This window comes from Mytilus edulis, chromosome 13, assembly GCF_963676685.1.
Source record: "Mytilus edulis chromosome 13, xbMytEdul2.2, whole genome shotgun sequence".
NCBI lineage: Eukaryota > Metazoa > Mollusca > Bivalvia > Mytilida > Mytilidae > Mytilus > Mytilus edulis.
In genome coordinates, this window is record NC_092356.1 from 19,935,032 (window position 1) to 19,951,645 (window position 16,614).

A 16,614-nucleotide genomic window follows, 5' to 3' on the forward strand; every position below is an offset into this window, starting at 1 on the left:
AACCAAATCTCATGAAAATTTGTAGTTAATGAGGACGTAAAATGCTAATGTGCATATTCACAAGAAAATTTTAATCAGCTGACTTTTGTAGATTAATGAGTCTTTGAACTTAGGAATCTGGTAAGATTCTGTTTGTTAAGTGACAATGGTTGGCGTGAGGTATGTGAGCGTTCTCAGGGGCGGATGCAGGAATTTTCGAAAGGGGGGTGCTAACCCAGGGCACCCAGGGCAAAGGGGGGGTGCAAAACATATGTCCCGATACAAATGCATTGATCGGCAAAAATAAAGGGGGGGGTGCGCACCCCCGGAACCCCCCCCCCCCCCCCCTGGATCCGCCACTGGTTCTTACAAACGATCTTTAATTAAAGAGTACAATTGTCCAAATGTTTTCGTAGAGGACTGTAAGAATTAGTCATAGGGTCCAACTGTCCAAACGTTCTCGGGAGAACTGAATCAGCTAATAGTATATGACACAACAAGTTCTCGGTTACGACTATCCGACCGTTACTGGGGAAAACTGTTAGTATTAGTTTTAGGATACAACTGTCCAAAAGTTACTGGGAGAACTGATATAATTAGTTTTAAGGAACAACTGCCCAAACGTTCTCGGCGAGAACTGTTAGCATTGGTTATATGATACAACAAGTTCTCGGTTACGACTATCCGACCGTTACTGGGGAAAACTGTTAGTATTAGTTTTAGGATACAACGGTCCAAAAGTTCCTGTGAAAACTGCTATAATTAGTTTTAAGAAACAACTGCCCAAACGTTCTCGAGGAGAACTGTTAGCATTTTTATTTGGTACAAATGTCGCACCGTTTTACGGAGAACGGTTTGAACTAGTCATATGGTACAAATTTCAAAACATTCTGGAGAGAAGTGTTAGAATTAGTTATTTAGTAAAACTGCGTAGCATCTGTAACAAGGCAGTATTATTTAGTATTGTTTTCTCAATTACTGTGTGTTTCGTCTTCTGTAATACGGATACTGTAGAATAAATAATTTTTTTTTATTCTTATTTGATATATATTTCTCTTTTTTATATATATTTTACTTTTTCCCATTGACAATCATACTACAAATTCACCTTATTTTATATCAACAATTTATCAATAGTATTTTAAACAATGTCCAATTTATAGAATCTCAATATGTGGAATAACAGAAGTAAATATCGAAAAAAAAAATCAAAACGGAAATTCCCTTATCAAATAGCAAAATAAAACACATCAAACGAATGGACCACAGCTGTCATATTCCTGACTTGGTACAAGGATTTCCTTATGTAGAAAAAGGTTGATAAGACCTGGTTGTAAAGCTAGATACACCTCTCACTTGCATGAGAGTCACATACAATTCCATTATATTGACAACTATGTATGAACAAAGTTGAAATCACCCAATGTATTCCTTAAGACTTAAATTCAATCAATTATACTTGGTCACTGCACGGCCTTCTACAATACTTAAAACTCATACCGTATGTTCACCTTTAAATGGCCCTGGCACGAAATGGGAAACAATTCAAAAGAAAAAAACTAGCAGGCCTATTTATGACAACGCATAAACGAGAAATAAATATGACCGACAGGAGCAAACAACAACCAGGTTTGAGCGCTCCACTCGTGTTCAAAACCATGATTCTTCGTAGCGGTATCATATAAACTTTATCGTGTTTGTGTCCCTTAACAAATTTGGTAGTCCAATTGAAATGCATATCTTTTGTAGTTTCCGTTTTAAAAATCTATTCCGGACTCTGAGAGCTTCACATATGGAAAAATCACTATTTATAGTGTATTCCAGGAGACGTTGTATGGACGACTTTTCTGTTCTATATATATATTATTGCTATGCTACATGTATCATAAGATCAGTGATTCGTATTATCATTCGTGAGTGTACTTCTACTTCTCCTACTGGATAATGGCCATAATCAACTAACTGAATATTTTGCCATGACTTCGGTACGCATATTTCTTGTCAATCGTTTAGGTGGCATCAGACGACCTTCCTTTGTCACTGCAACTTTCTCTTTTACAATTTTGAGAAGCATGGTGAGTCTTGCATATGTTCGCCTTTTTCTTTTGTAACACATCTCCATCGGTAAAAAGTGTCCAGATCGGTTAAAGGTGGTACCCAACACTTTCACTAAAATTAATTTGGCTCGTTTAATTTTCATAAAATTTTGACAAAGTATATACTTTGACGCTTTGACAAAAATATAAAAATTTCAAAAACTTTGAACCAACCGTTTTATCAGAAAATTTACACTGGTTATGTAGCAGGTTGACAAACACCAATTTTGATCATTGAGAAGCTTAAAAGAGGGACGAAAGATACCAAAGGGACAGTCAAACTCATAAATCTAAAACAAACTGAAGGGATGATTTCAACTTCACCATTTGGAACTCTTGGTTTAATAGCTTCCTTGTGAGCAGTAACCCTCTATCAAGAAAATCATGATAAGAAATGCAGGCACGGGAATATCGTATCAATTGGGAGATATATACCCCGTATGCAGGTGCTGCTGGAATGTTGCTACTTAGAAATGGAAAGTTCACAATTGGAAAGCTGAAATCATCTCTTTTGTCGTAAAGTTTTGTTTTCAACCGACCCTCATTGTCAATTTCTAGATGTAAGTCAAGATATGAAGCCGACTTAACTGTATCTGTAGTATCCTTTATCTCCAATTCGATGGGATAGATGCGTTCCACATAGTCACCAAATTTTGAATTGTTTAGTGAAAGAATGTCATCTATATAGCGGAAAGTAGAGTTAAAGGATACTGCTAACTTCTTATCTTTCTTCCTAAGAAGTTCCTGCATGAAGTCAGCCTCATAATAATAAAGAAACAAGTCGGCAAGTAGAGGGGCACAGTTTGTTCCCATTGGGATGCCGACAGTCTGTTGAAAAACACGTCCTCCGAACGTTACAAATATGTTGTCAATCAAGACATCAAGCATCTTGATAATATCGGTTTCAGAGAATTTTTTTTTTGAATCAGTATATTCCCTTAATAACAACACAACGTAATTAAAACGTTTAGCGGATTTTACAGAGTTATCTCCCTGTAGTGTTATGAACCACCTTAAATAAAACAAAAACAAGGAAACAATGTATAATTTTTAATTTACAAGTAATAAATGTCGTTATGTTTTTATCAGCATTTAGTAAAAGTCAGTTATTGCCATGTCTTGTGTGTCGTTCAGTTAATCTGAAAATGAAAAAAATATATAAATGGTATGAAAAATGAATTGTGTGCATTGAAAAAAGAAAATGACCGGGAAAAACTAAAGCGGAAATGAAATGAAACAGATGAAATATATTTTAAACGAACAATAAATTTAAATTTAATCAATGGAAGAGTAAACTGTGTATGTCAAATTCTCAAATTGGATAAATTGTAAACAAAAATGTAAACAAATCATAAGCTTGGACCTTCCTCTTGCAAATGCATGTTCATTCGTTTTTACCTTAGTTATATAAATTCCGATATATTTATAAAATTCTTTGGCTTTCTAAATTTTAAACGTTCCTGTTGCAGGTAAATTCATAAAACAAAATAATGGAACGCAGCAAACATGTAACAGCCATTTCCGCTGTATCAATGTACACCCATTATGAATAAAAATGTATAATGCTTAAGAAGACACTGAATGATCTTCAACAATAAACGAAACTCCTAAATCCATTTTGAATTTATGCTTATGAGTGACTTAATTAAAACAAGTAAAAATAAATGTTTCTTACTGTGACTTAACTTAAAATCAACTTAAAAATGACAGCTTGTTGATATTTTTGACAAATATGTAAAAAAAAAAAAGAAGATGTGGTATGTTTGCCAATAAGACAACCTTCCACTATAGAGACCAAATGACACAGAAATTAACAAATATATGTGACCGTACGGCCTTCAACAACGCATGAGCATATATGCATACATATCTTACCATCTGCTACCAGCCACCATAACGCCGACCCCAACGTCCGCCACGATTCCAGCGTCCTCCACGATTCCAGCGTCTATGCCCGCCGCCCCACCTTCTCCATGGCCAACCACCACCACCATGGTATTGCGCTGATACTATTATAAAAAGTAAAAATGGATATACATGTATAACGCAAAATAATAATACTAAAAATCACAAATTACTACAATTTTGAGAAATAATCATATTTTTTTTGTTTTTTTGTGTAGTTTTAAGAGAATGGATAAAATACATATATTGTGGTATATAAATACGGGACAATAAACCGATCTTAAACATAATCTTTCTTATATATTACAAAGGATTATGATTTGAAATAAAAAATATATTTTAATTTCTAAAATTGCTTATTTTTTTTTTTTATTTTTTTTTTTTTGCAGTTAATTTTTTTCATAGACTCAGCTACCCGGACTATTTGCCTAACCAATATGAACAACATGACGGCTTAAACTCACACGACAAATATAAAACATATTTATAAATATAAACCTTTTATAGCTGACTATGCGGTATGGGCTTTGCTCATTGTTGAAGGCAGTACGATGACCTATAGTTGTTGATTTCTGTACATTTTGTATCATTGGCAATCGAACCACATCTTCTTTTTTATATTTATATTATTTTCAATAGATTGATATTAAAAAACCGAATAATTATACATGTAAGGAATTTTTTTTAATGTAGAGATCTTATCCAGAGAGTATCGAAGTTTACACTTAACAAGTTCAGTAACCAATAATATTATAAGATGGGGTAGGATAATTGCCAATGAGACAACTCTCCAAAAGAGACCAAAATGACACAGAAATTAACAACTATAGGTCACCGTACGGCTTTCAACAGTGATTTGGGACAGACACGTACAAAATGTGGTGGATTTGAACAAGTTTGAAGGTGCGCCTGCGCCAACATTCTCCTCACTGTGACAAAGGTGAGAACAAACTATAAAAATCAGTTGAAAAGGCCTTCTGTCATCAGACATGCATGTCATGAGGTAAAAGACTTATAAAAACGTAGATAAAACCAGAAATTACCAAAATATATGTATGAAGATGTGGTATAAGTGCCAATGAGACAACTCTCCATACTTGTGTAAGTCACAATTTATAACAGTAAACCATTATTACAAATTTAGGTCAAAGTACGGTCTTTAACACAGAGGCCCAAACAACAAGCTATGAAGGACCTCCAAAATGACTAGTGTAAACCTATTTAGACAGGAAAACCAACTGAAGTACAGATAAATTCGGACCAGGAAAAATAGATTTATTTGAGTGAAATATTCCTTAATTCAATGTTATAATTCAGCTTATTTCAATAAAACCATATCCGTATCTACAAAATGAAAATTTGAGGTATTTATCATCAATTAAATGATTTCGCAACCATTTTCTGCTTATCAACTTAAATTTTAAAAAATAAGATAGTAACCCTTAACGTCATAATGACTTTTTAAAGTAATTTAAATAAAGAACAAACAACTTACCCTCGGTCGGCATGAAGGCCGCCATCATCACCAAGAAGACAACAAGACAAGCTACGGTTTTGAACAGTTTAGCCATGATACAAGCGTGTTCTAATGTTTGACTTCAAATCCTTTCTTATATATGGTGACAAAAACACTAATACGCTTTTTATCCAATGTCTTAACATATGTTCTGTCTTGTAAATGATTCGATATGTTTATTTGGAAATAGTATTTACTACCTAGAAATTGTTGACATTGTTTTTATACTGAATGATTTTGCAAGTTTAATAACATAATCTTGTAAATTAAGTATTATGATCATGGTTTCCATTTCAAAAGACATTTGAAACAGCTGTGGTTTACGTGTGCAAATAGTACTACTATTTTAAGTTTAAAAATACCATTGAATCGTCATTGTCGGATTTCAGATTTTTGGACTGTTCACATTGTCATCTGTTGTCAACCCATCAAAAGGATGTAAAGAGTGAGGATCACTCTCGCGGCACGTTAAAGAACCAACGCAAAAAACTCCCAAACGGGCAGTATGAGACATGTTGAAAATATCTTCCCTGTCATATATGGGTCATTATAAAAAAAAGTGCAAATTTCGACAAGGTAACATTTTGAAAAATGATGTCATTGTTTAAAACATTTAAATGTGTTCCGCTATTCTATAGTATGGTAGCAACGATATTCAGAAATATGCAATGGGAAAAATGAAGAGTTCCTTCAATTTTAACAATTTTAGGTCATGCTTTGATAGAATCGCGTCAATGGTGTTAACAATTTAAAGCATACATTTAGCTACTAAATATTATTGTTTAACATCAAATAACTGTTCCAATGTGTTGTTTAGGTTAAAAGTACGACTTATTGACATTATTCATATAGCTGTGCATTCTATATAAAAATAATTTCAGAATACGTTGTCGTAAAAAAGTTGGCTGTCCTTATCATGGCCGTTGAAAATACTAAAATATGCACTTAAAATGAATATATGTGAATTGTGTAAGATTAAATGATAATAATATACCTAATCCTTCGTACACGACCTAAAAACACTTATATTTATAAATGAAAATTAAAAAAATGTCGCATTTTTATATAGCAACACCACTGACCCTTCAGTAACTCCAATGACACAAAAGTATCACCATTGACATCACATTTCAAATTTTACCTTTATTAAGTTCTGAACACAGAGCCAAGAACACCGAGCAAAAGAAAAAGATAAAAAAAAATAAATTCTTAGGCTAAAATATCTCAAATTATATAACATAACATCAATAACTAAAAATGTCAATAGTGTTACTAAATAGTGTCATTGGTGTTACCAGCATACATCAGTTTGTGAAAACTTTGTATGTAATACATAATATTGTTAAAACATTGTTAAATAAGTATTGTTTTTCGTAAATAATATGATGTTTCGCTTGTTAAGCACAAAACAATGCTGATTGTCATGATATATTCAGTGGTGTTACTTAACTGGTCAATGGTGTTATTTTATCAAAATGGTCTCACCCTTGACAGTAACACCAATGATTTAAGGTGTATTTTAAGATTTAGTTCCATTCCACTATTCTATAGGTTGTTCCTGGTGCATGTTTCTATAATCAATATATTTCATAATTCAAAGTTCAGGAAATGTTTTCAAAAAAAGATTTGTATAAGGGTACACCATGGACACTATTTTCAATTATGATATAGCTTTTACTTACTTTAAGATTTTTTCACTAAATTTTCAACATAATTGTTTGGTTTTTTTTTTTTGCAAAACATGCTTACAGATAATATTGCTAAGGGAGAAACTGTTGTAAATGCCCAAATCTTGCGAAAGATAACTCTTATCCTACTAATTTGTCCTTTGGTTACACCATTGACTTAAACAAATATAACATTTCCTTTTGGTGAAATTTTTTATTATAAAACCAACATTCACCTCCTAAATCATTAAAAAAATGTTTGTATGTATCAAAATGCAATAAAAAGTGATAAATCAAAAAACAAATCATATGAATAATAGTCCTATGTCAAGTCTGAAAGGATTTATAGTAAAAAATAACCGTTAATTCTGGCTATCTCCAAGGGTTTAAGAAAACATTAAGGATGTTTTTATAACATTTCATACTGTAAACTGTATACTGTGTATCACAAAACATTCATATCTAACATATGCAAGTGTTATTTTGATATATTTTCATGTCTGTGACTTAAAAAGACCCAATAACATAGTTTTGCATGGTTTTTTTTATAATGACCCATATGACTACATCTTATAGCAGCAGTCCCAATGTCATACCCTTCATCCCGATCCAACTATCCATGATTGCATTGTTTCGTAATATCTTCTTTTCCTAGATATGCATCCCTTAAACAAATATGTATTCTAGTTTAGTGATAATGAACGTCATGCTTTACTCCGAATTATACACAAGAAACTAAAATTAAAAATCATACAAGACTAAGAAACGCCAAAGGCTCCTGACTTGGGACAGGCGCAAAATTGCGGCATGTTTTAAACATGTTGCATTAACTTCTCAAGATGAGAGGATTATGGAATGCAGCACCTCCTCTTTTTCGTATTTTTATTTTTTTTTAATTGCGTACAAATTGGTGGAAAATAAAGCTAAAATCTCCATTTTCACACGAAGTAGACCGTGAAAACTACGTTCTGTCAACTTTTCTTTAAGACGATGATTTTTTTCTACAATATCAGATTTGGTAAATTCGATATATATACTTTTCAAATAAAGTTTTGCAACATTACCATAGAGATTAATGGGGGTCAAACTTTGAGGGCTCGCATACCTTTGATATGAAATTAACAGCATTCTTGTAATCAAGGATTTTGAACTGATTTAAGAAGATATCTAAAATAATTATGACAAACAATTGGAGGATAAAACTCATGTTTTTTTTATATTTTTGTGGCAATGTCAGTTATAGTTTTATTCATATGGAATCATCCAAATCATCAGAGTAACCGTTTCATCAGTTATGTGCGTCAAATGCATTTTCTAACTCTACCATTTGTAGGAAATGGTTTAAATTGCGATTTTAAATTTTGACCCTTTTCCTAATACTTAATGCGGATAGAATAGCTGTATGAAATTAGACCAGCATAAATAACAGGAGTACTTTTGAACACAAAAATTTTGAAGGATAAATGATATTTTGTTTCGCTTTATTTTCAGACAGAAATTGTGTTGCTGCATTTTTGTCGAGTAGTATAGATCCGAGACAAACATACACGTATTTAGAGGTTATATCATATTTTTACACTGTGAATAGGTGGACTTCTTCATAACAATTGTTTCATGTTAGTGACTTATCGTAATATTTGTTTGTAAATATGTAAACATATTGATACAAATGACAACAAAGAAAAAAATAACTTGTTATAAAGTTCATATTAATGTACTTTTTATGTTTTTGTCTAAAATAAAATTCCCTTTATTTTTTACAATGCCTTTGTCATGAATAATAAAAAAATATATATATAATTTAAAGTACTATTGTCTTTTCTAGCTAACACCAATCAAGTTTTTTTGCATTTGCGCATATTGGTCTTTCATATTTGCAAAAAAACAATCATCTTTCAGTTGCATGACAAGCACCGATTTATAGTACGAATAAATTAAACATCTTTATTTAACAGTGTATATTATTTAAAAATGATACGATGTGGCATCAACTTTTAATTGCAAGGAGGTACCAAATGACGAAATGTACGCACCATACGGTCTTCAGACAAGAGACAGATACGTGAAACTCATACCGTATTATAAAAGTTTCCGATATGACCGAATACAAAAAAATACAAACGAGATACACAATTCTAATTTATACAATAGAAAATAGACACAAACTACTATAATAACAATATGTATGGATTAATATTCTATAATATTGCGGTGGTGGAACTACTTTTATTGTTTTACTCCATATACGGAGGTGTGCCTATATTGGCAGAAATTCATTGGATACAGATACAGATATGACAAAGAGAAACCAATGGAAATCGCAGATTTACAGGCTTTAGACTTGTAAAAAAACACACATTAAGAATGTGCACAAATCGGGATTGAACACAGAAACAAGCAAAAGAAACAAATGAATGTATATCTTCTTTAACCCTAATGAGATTGTTATTCTTTTTGATAAATTTCTATCATATTGCACATTTATCCTTAAATTTAACACAAATGTGCTAATTTTAGCAATTTAACATAATTTTTTTTTATGATAGTTCGGTTTGATTTTGTTTGTTCCATTTTATTTATGCATGCGTTCTTTTGACTTTTAAATTACATTCATCAATGAATGAATTAATAATATTGTTTTACGTAATGAAAATGAGAGAAATATTAGCCACTGGATGTTAAAAACGACAATCAATCAAAACGTCACGCATAACAGCTATTTTTTTTTCTCCATTGGATTAGACTAGACAATAAAATATTCATTTAAAGATATTGTTTTCACAGAAAATTCTATATATTCACTGTAATGTTAAAAATCTCTCACTGAATTGTTTAAAAAATATAGCAGGCACGCACTTCAATTAGATCTTCTCCATTAAATGGACTTGGTGCTCCTGAAAACAATTATCACGTCTGATGGAAGGTCTAATGTTCGAAAACATGTTATTCAAGCCCGAGGTTTAAGGCTTGGTGTCACATTCGGAACTCTAAACAATCTTCTTACGAAGTACACTTGGAAACCGGAAGTAAATACAGTGATGAATATATGTAATCCAGACCACCAACTTATGTAGTTATTGATGCCGGTGATTAAGTACCAGTCTTTTACAACTGTCATTCGGGATTGCAACTGATGTTCTCCGGCCTGCTCGATTGATTTCTGAACAGCAGAAATAGAGGTCTGCAAATAAAATGTGAACGCTATTAGAATATACAAATACATGTATACGTTTTTTTTGTAAGTCAAATTATATCAATGTCCAACAATAGTTACACATAACCCAGCTTATTACAAGAATTATCCATGTAAGACTAGAACTTAACTTATGGAACAGATTTATCAAGTTATGTTTTACCATTGTCATAACATTTTATTTTTCTGTGGATTGCTTTGTCGACTAGTTTAAATGGCTGGTCGTAATTTGTCGTTCATGTTCTGTCTTTTTGCAACTTCAAATTGTAATGGCCACCGCATTGTTATATTTTCTTTAACTTAAAAAGGCTAATATCGATGTTAGATCTAAATGTATTACTCACAGTGAAATTTGTAACTGTTAAATGGAGGCCTTCTATTTCCTCTATATAGTTGTCCCATTCCGCCGTTACATATGTTCCCATGTAAAAATAAATCCTCTTTGACCCGTAAAAGTATCTAGACATGCTTGCTGTATTATCTATACATATTGTATATATTCCTGTATAAGATACATATTATTTTTTGTTACTGAAAAAAATATTGTTGGAATAATTCGTTTAAAATTCTTTTCCATTATACAATGCCATATACTGTTGTCAGTCCGAGGTTATTAGCATGGTCCTTCTGACCAACGACTATAAATTTGTACCTGATAGTTTTTACGATTGAGGCAAAATACGATTTGTTTTATACGAAAGTAATATGCGATTGGTTGATTGTTTGCTTAATGTCCAGTGGCAAATATCTCATGCATATTCATGATGAAAAATTACATTTTAACAATTATGCGGATAAGAAGGTTACGCTAAATAAGTCAATCATGATTAAGAGTGGTTTTACAAGTCAACGAATCCCATACACAAACACTAGACTAGACCAGAATTCATACTTTCCTCGAAGGTAACTATCAGTATTCATTACAGCCATGCTGTTTACTATTACTGTTCTGGACCAATTCGTCTCTTAAATGTTTTGGCTTCATTTTGGGTTTAAACTTTAGGACTTGGGTATAAAATGGTTTAAATGATACAGTTTAAAATCCCTACTTAGAGTAAGACATTTCCCCCACTTTATTTAACTTCTGTATTGTTGTACAACTAACTGCCATAATATTAGAATATCTATTGTGTATTTTGGTATGAAATAAATATGATTATTGAGGTATTATTTCTTTAAGACTTCTTTTCCTAGAATGCTGGCTTATACTTGCCCAAATCATTATCCGGTCAAGTATTAGCTTTGTCCTCCCAGAGAATTGTCCGTTATGTCGGTTGTTGTAGACACTTGTCCCCTAGTGTGACAAGGTGTCCAGGGCAGAACTGGTCTTCATTGTTTATGTAAAGAACCTGGGTTTATTTGGTATTTCGTGGCTGCGCTAGCATTAAGTAAAAAGGTATCCGGAAAACGTTACTTTTACTTGAATGTTAGATCAGTCCGTTCACATTTTGGTTTGATAAAAATAAATGCAAAACAAAAAGCCAACAACATATTAGACAAAACAGTAAAAAGAAGTAACGTTTACTGTTATGGTAAATTGAACTAAATAATTTATAAAATTCTAGTTCTGTGCTGATGTTTTCATTTTCATTAGTATTTTCAAGGTGTGTAAATAAATGTATACTTATACTAATGATTATCGGTGAACCGATTGAAATAAACACCAGTTACAGATGCACAGACCATGCAAAACTCGAAACGATAAAATGTGCGTACAATTAATAAATTTAAAGACCTGATTATCAGATTGAGTTATCTCCCATTTCATAGAAATCACCAAGATGTAAAAATTGATTTTCCTATGCCTAGTTTTGCTCATTGTTATAGGCCGTACGATGTTTTTTAGTTGTTTACATCTGTGTAATTCGGTTTTCTGGTGGAGATATAGCAGTCATACTACATCTTTTAATTTTTAAGACTAATTCAATATGAGTGAAAAAAAGCATTTAACTTAGTATATACTATATCACTGTTAGATATGATTGTCGCACTATTTTTAACGGAACTCTAGTGTAAACGGGGAACAAACATATGATGACACTTGATTGTCTTCCGATGGGTAGTAGAACCCTTGCCCGTTTGTTCGGGTTGTGGGGGTGTATAAATACACGTCCACGTCCGCCCAGAATGAGGCAGTTTAATGCGATTCGATTAGATAGAGTTCCGCCCTCTACATATGCTCTAGGCACTTCAAGAACATGTGCAACAATTCTTTGACGGGTACGAATGTGTCGCGTTACAAGGCGTATTATCTTACCTCCTATACATTTCTACGAATATGATTGGTTAAGAGCACCCGCGTGGAGACCGTGTATATTCCATATTAGGTTTGTAAGGTTCCATATTAGGTTAGTAGTGGAGTTGTGTCCCTTTATACAAATAACACGGTGGTGAGAAAAAAATCTTTAAGGGTTCAACAGACGATTCAATGGATAACGAACGATTGAAATTCCATACAACACGCTCTCGAATCCCCATATGGAATTTACTGACCCCATATATATCGTACTAGGTCACTAGCACACTATGTAACTAATAATGTCAGGCCATATACAATTTACTCCCATTTTTCAGACACAGCCCAAACTTCTTGTCCTTCGTCCTAGTCGACTTCTATTACATTACCTTTTGTATGTGAACATACATGGAATACTTGTCACTGGACGTTAAGAAAAACACACTCAATTCTTTAAATTTTAATAGAGGAATGGGAAAATTCTCTAGTATTTTATTAGATTGATTGTGATGAGACTAAACAATTATTTAACTAAAGGGATGTCGATCGCGTTATTGGAGATGTATTACTTTTAAAAATAGTCAGCTTAGATTCTAATTTTTGTCGACTTTCACTCTTGGGTGTGCTTATTTCCTAAATGTACGTAGAAATTGCATTATTTCCAGAAATATCAAACTTTCATCATGAAAATATAAAATAAGGATTTGTTGTATGATTGGCAGTGAGACAACTATCAAACATGAGGAGGATATCAGATCTATAGGTCACCGTTCGGCCTTCAACAATAAGCAAAACACATACGGTATACAAGTAGTTTCCTATGTCATGAAGGGTTCGACATAAAAAAAAATTAGAGAAAAAAAGGGGTGAAAATTAAATTTTTACAGAATAACAGACCCCCCATCCAGACCCTCATACAGAAGGGCGATAAACAAGGAAATCAAGTGGTTTGCAAAGAATCCAAATTTGAATGTAGTTGGTGGACAGTTCGCACAACATAATTAAGAATATTCATTATTTTAACTATGTATGCCAATAATATTTACACATGTTTAATTTAACCTTTAACCTTCTACTGTAGTCTCGTGTTCCAAAGAACCTTCCGTTTGGTCTATTTGTGAATCTAATATTTCCATATTTGGATCTCTCAAAATAACGTCAATCAGTCTGTCTCCGCCTCTTAGTGCCTGAAAAACAAATACATTTTGAAAGTACACATTAATAGAGTTTAAAGCTTGGAAGGTCGAAAAGCTCATTGTGTTTATAAAACACGGAAATATGGTATGAGTGCCAATGAGACAACGATCCACTAAAGTTCAAATGTAGTTCATGTATGCAATTATAGGCAACCGCAATGCCTTCAACAATGAGAAAAGCATATTTTATAAATCGACATCAAGATATGAAACAATTCAATTTAGAAAAATAATTGCCTAAATCATATACAAATTTACGAAAAACAAAACAACAGACAGAAGCAATGACAATATGTGCATGCTCAGGGGCGGATGCAGGAATTTTCGAAGGGGGGGGTGCTAACCCAGGGCACCCAGGGCAAAGGGGGGGGGGTGCAAAACATATGTCCCGATACAAATGCATTGATCGGCAAAAATAAAGGGGGGTGCGCACCCCCGGAACCCCCCCCCCCCCCCCCCCTGGATCCGCCACTGATGCTCCAAGTCAAGTTCCTTTTGTGATGTGCATTATCTTTATAACTTTGCCGTCATTATAATTCGTTCTTCGATACTCTCTGTTAAATTATTGTTATCGACCTTGGATATCTTGAAGCGTGACAAGTTGTATTAAAACTTGTCTTAAAATGCTGAAGACTTTAAGCTTTTAATTGGTTAGTTTTGTTGTTTGGTGGCTGTCTCTTTGACGTATATCACATGACTTTCACAGAAAATATGATTGAGTGTTGTTTGTTACACGTCCAGTTGAAAGTATTTGATGTAAATTCTTAAAGAAAAAAGTTATTTGAATTTATCGTATGATTTCTACAAATAATATTTTTAAAATTTCATTTAAACCCCACACATCAATACATTGGATATCCCTTTAATCTGTACTTCCGGTAAATCATCATTACTTTTTTTACTCACCTCAAATGACACATATAACCTTGCGCCTTGGGCAATTTTCTGGTAAAAACATTGCTCGTCTCCGGCATTTACTTCAACTTTGAACTCATAAGAAACCCCTGGTAAACCATCAAAATCAAAATCGTCATTTTGTTTGTCCAAAATTTGTTCAGATTTTAGCACATTGATAAAGGTCAGTAAAGTTATAAATCCTGGCAAGACAAAATCGACAGAAACCATATTGTACACGTATGTGTATACATTTAAGATAATAAGTAGGCCAAGGAATTTGTAGATTTTCTCAACATTACTTAACTAGGTGAGAATTTCAATGTAAACAATTGATATCGTTGTAAATTTCTTATCGTAATCTTCCGTCCATCTGAAATGTATTTCTTGTCAACACCGATTTGCTCTCTTCGATGAGATAAAAAAAAAAAGAAATTCATGTGAACGAAATAGTCTCATCCTGCTTTTTTTAGCTCAAAACTGCTGTCCTGCCTATTTTTGCAAATCTTATCTTAGCCCCCCCCCCTTCTTCATTTAAATAAAATCAACTGGTAGCTCCCTTATTCCGGCCATACATGACCAAGAATAATGAATATGCGTTGGGGGAAGTGGTTATTTTATCATCCAATGGAGAATGTACTGGCAAATAATTGCCTTCAATGTAAACATTGGAACCACAGTTCATTTGTTGCACATTCTCTATGCGCACGTGTGTGCTAATACATTCAAAATAAAACATTATTGAAAAAAGTACTGTTTTTACTAACTGTTCTATGGACATAAGGGGGTGGGCAGCAATTCCTTTCCTCATTTTATATTATAGATATGAATTTCCTGCAAGGTTCTCTGATTTATGGCTTCAATGGGCATACATGATTCCTTGCATGATTCGTATGCATGATTTTGTATTTTTCATTCATACAGAAAGCTCATACATCATATTAACCAGAGTTATTTAAATGAGTAAAGTCACATGGTACTATGAAACAGGTTTAAAGCACATGTCTAATGTTTTTGTTATGAATGGAAGGCGGTTATACTAATCATACTTTCTCCATTGAGTATTTAATATTAAAAAAGATAGAAGTAACATAGATCCCTAATGAGTAACTTTTTTTATTATTGGTTCAAAATTTTGATTTTCATAGTCAGAGTTCCTATTGTTGGCATTTTTTGTTTCTTTAAGTTTTTAGTCAGTTGTGTTTGTTTGTCTTTGATGTTTGTTTACACAGTTGTGGTTGTTGCCATGTTAACGAAATGAGCTTGTTTTTGAGTTGCTCGTCGAATTTTGTAAATACAAAATGTATAACGGAACTATAAACAACTGTCATATAAATGGAAGGTTTAGCTAGAAATAAAACTATGTTTTAACCATCATTTAAGAATTGAATGCTGCTTTTTTGTCGAGCCTGCAACTTTTGTTGCAGAAAGCTCGACATAGGGATAGTGATCCGGTGGCGGCGGCTACGGCGGCGGCGGCGGCGGCGTTAGCTCACTTCTTAAAAGCTTTATATTTTAGTAGGTGGAAGACCTGGATGCATCATACTTTGTATATAGATGCTTCATGTTACGAAGTTTCCGTCAGTCACATGTCCAATGTCCTTGACCTCATTTTCATGGTTCAGTGACCACTTGAAAAAAAGTTCAAATTTTTTGTAATGTTGAATTCTCTCTTATTATAAGTAATATGATAACTATATTTGATATGTGCGTACCTTGCAAGGTCCTCATGTCTGTCAGACAGTTTTCACTTGACCTCGACCTCATTTCATGGATCAGTGAACAAGGTTAAGTTTTGGTGGTCAAGTCCATATCTCAGATACTATAAGCAATAGGGCTAGTATATTCGGTGTATGGAAGGACTGTAAGATGTACATGTCCAACTGGTAGGTGTCATCTGACCTTGACCTCATTTTCATGGTTCAGTGGTTA

At 33.2% G+C, this 16,614-nt stretch overlaps 1 protein-coding gene and 1 long non-coding RNA gene across 2 annotated transcripts; both read right to left on the reverse strand.

The window, feature by feature from the left end:
• Positions 1–3,125: 3,125 nt before the first annotated feature.
• LOC139500669 (uncharacterized) lies at positions 3,126–5,586 on the reverse strand. The gene is made up of 3 exons (XR_011658329.1): positions 5,476–5,586; positions 3,951–4,084; positions 3,126–3,214 (listed from the first exon to the last, which is right to left on the reverse strand). It is a non-coding gene; the product is annotated as an uncharacterized lncRNA (long non-coding RNA).
• A 3,781-nt stretch (positions 5,587–9,367) lies between these two features.
• LOC139501076 (transmembrane emp24 domain-containing protein 6-like) lies at positions 9,368–14,959 on the reverse strand. Its single transcript, XM_071290055.1, has 4 exons — positions 14,695–14,959; positions 13,662–13,779; positions 10,701–10,858; positions 9,368–10,344 (listed from the first exon to the last, which is right to left on the reverse strand). The coding sequence occupies exons 1-4, from the start codon at positions 14,911–14,913 to the stop codon at positions 10,111–10,113; spliced, it is 729 nt and encodes a 242-aa protein (XP_071146156.1). The 5' UTR covers positions 14,914–14,959; the 3' UTR covers positions 9,368–10,110.
• Between the last annotated feature and the right edge of the window lie 1,655 nt (positions 14,960–16,614).

Excerpts from the sequence above, each read along its gene's own strand:
- LOC139501076 (XM_071290055.1), bottom strand. The coding sequence starts at position 14,913 with ATGGTTTCTGTCGATTTTGTCTTGCCAGGATTTATAACTTTACTGACC. Across the intron at positions 13,780-14,694 it reads GGTTATATGTGTCATTTGAG|GCACTAAGAGGCGGAGACAG; the intron begins GTGAGTAAAAAA and ends TTTGTTTTTCAG. Across the intron at positions 10,859-13,661 it reads ACACGAGACTACAGTAGAAG|GAATATATACAATATGTATA; the intron begins GTTAAAGGTTAA and ends TATCTTATACAG.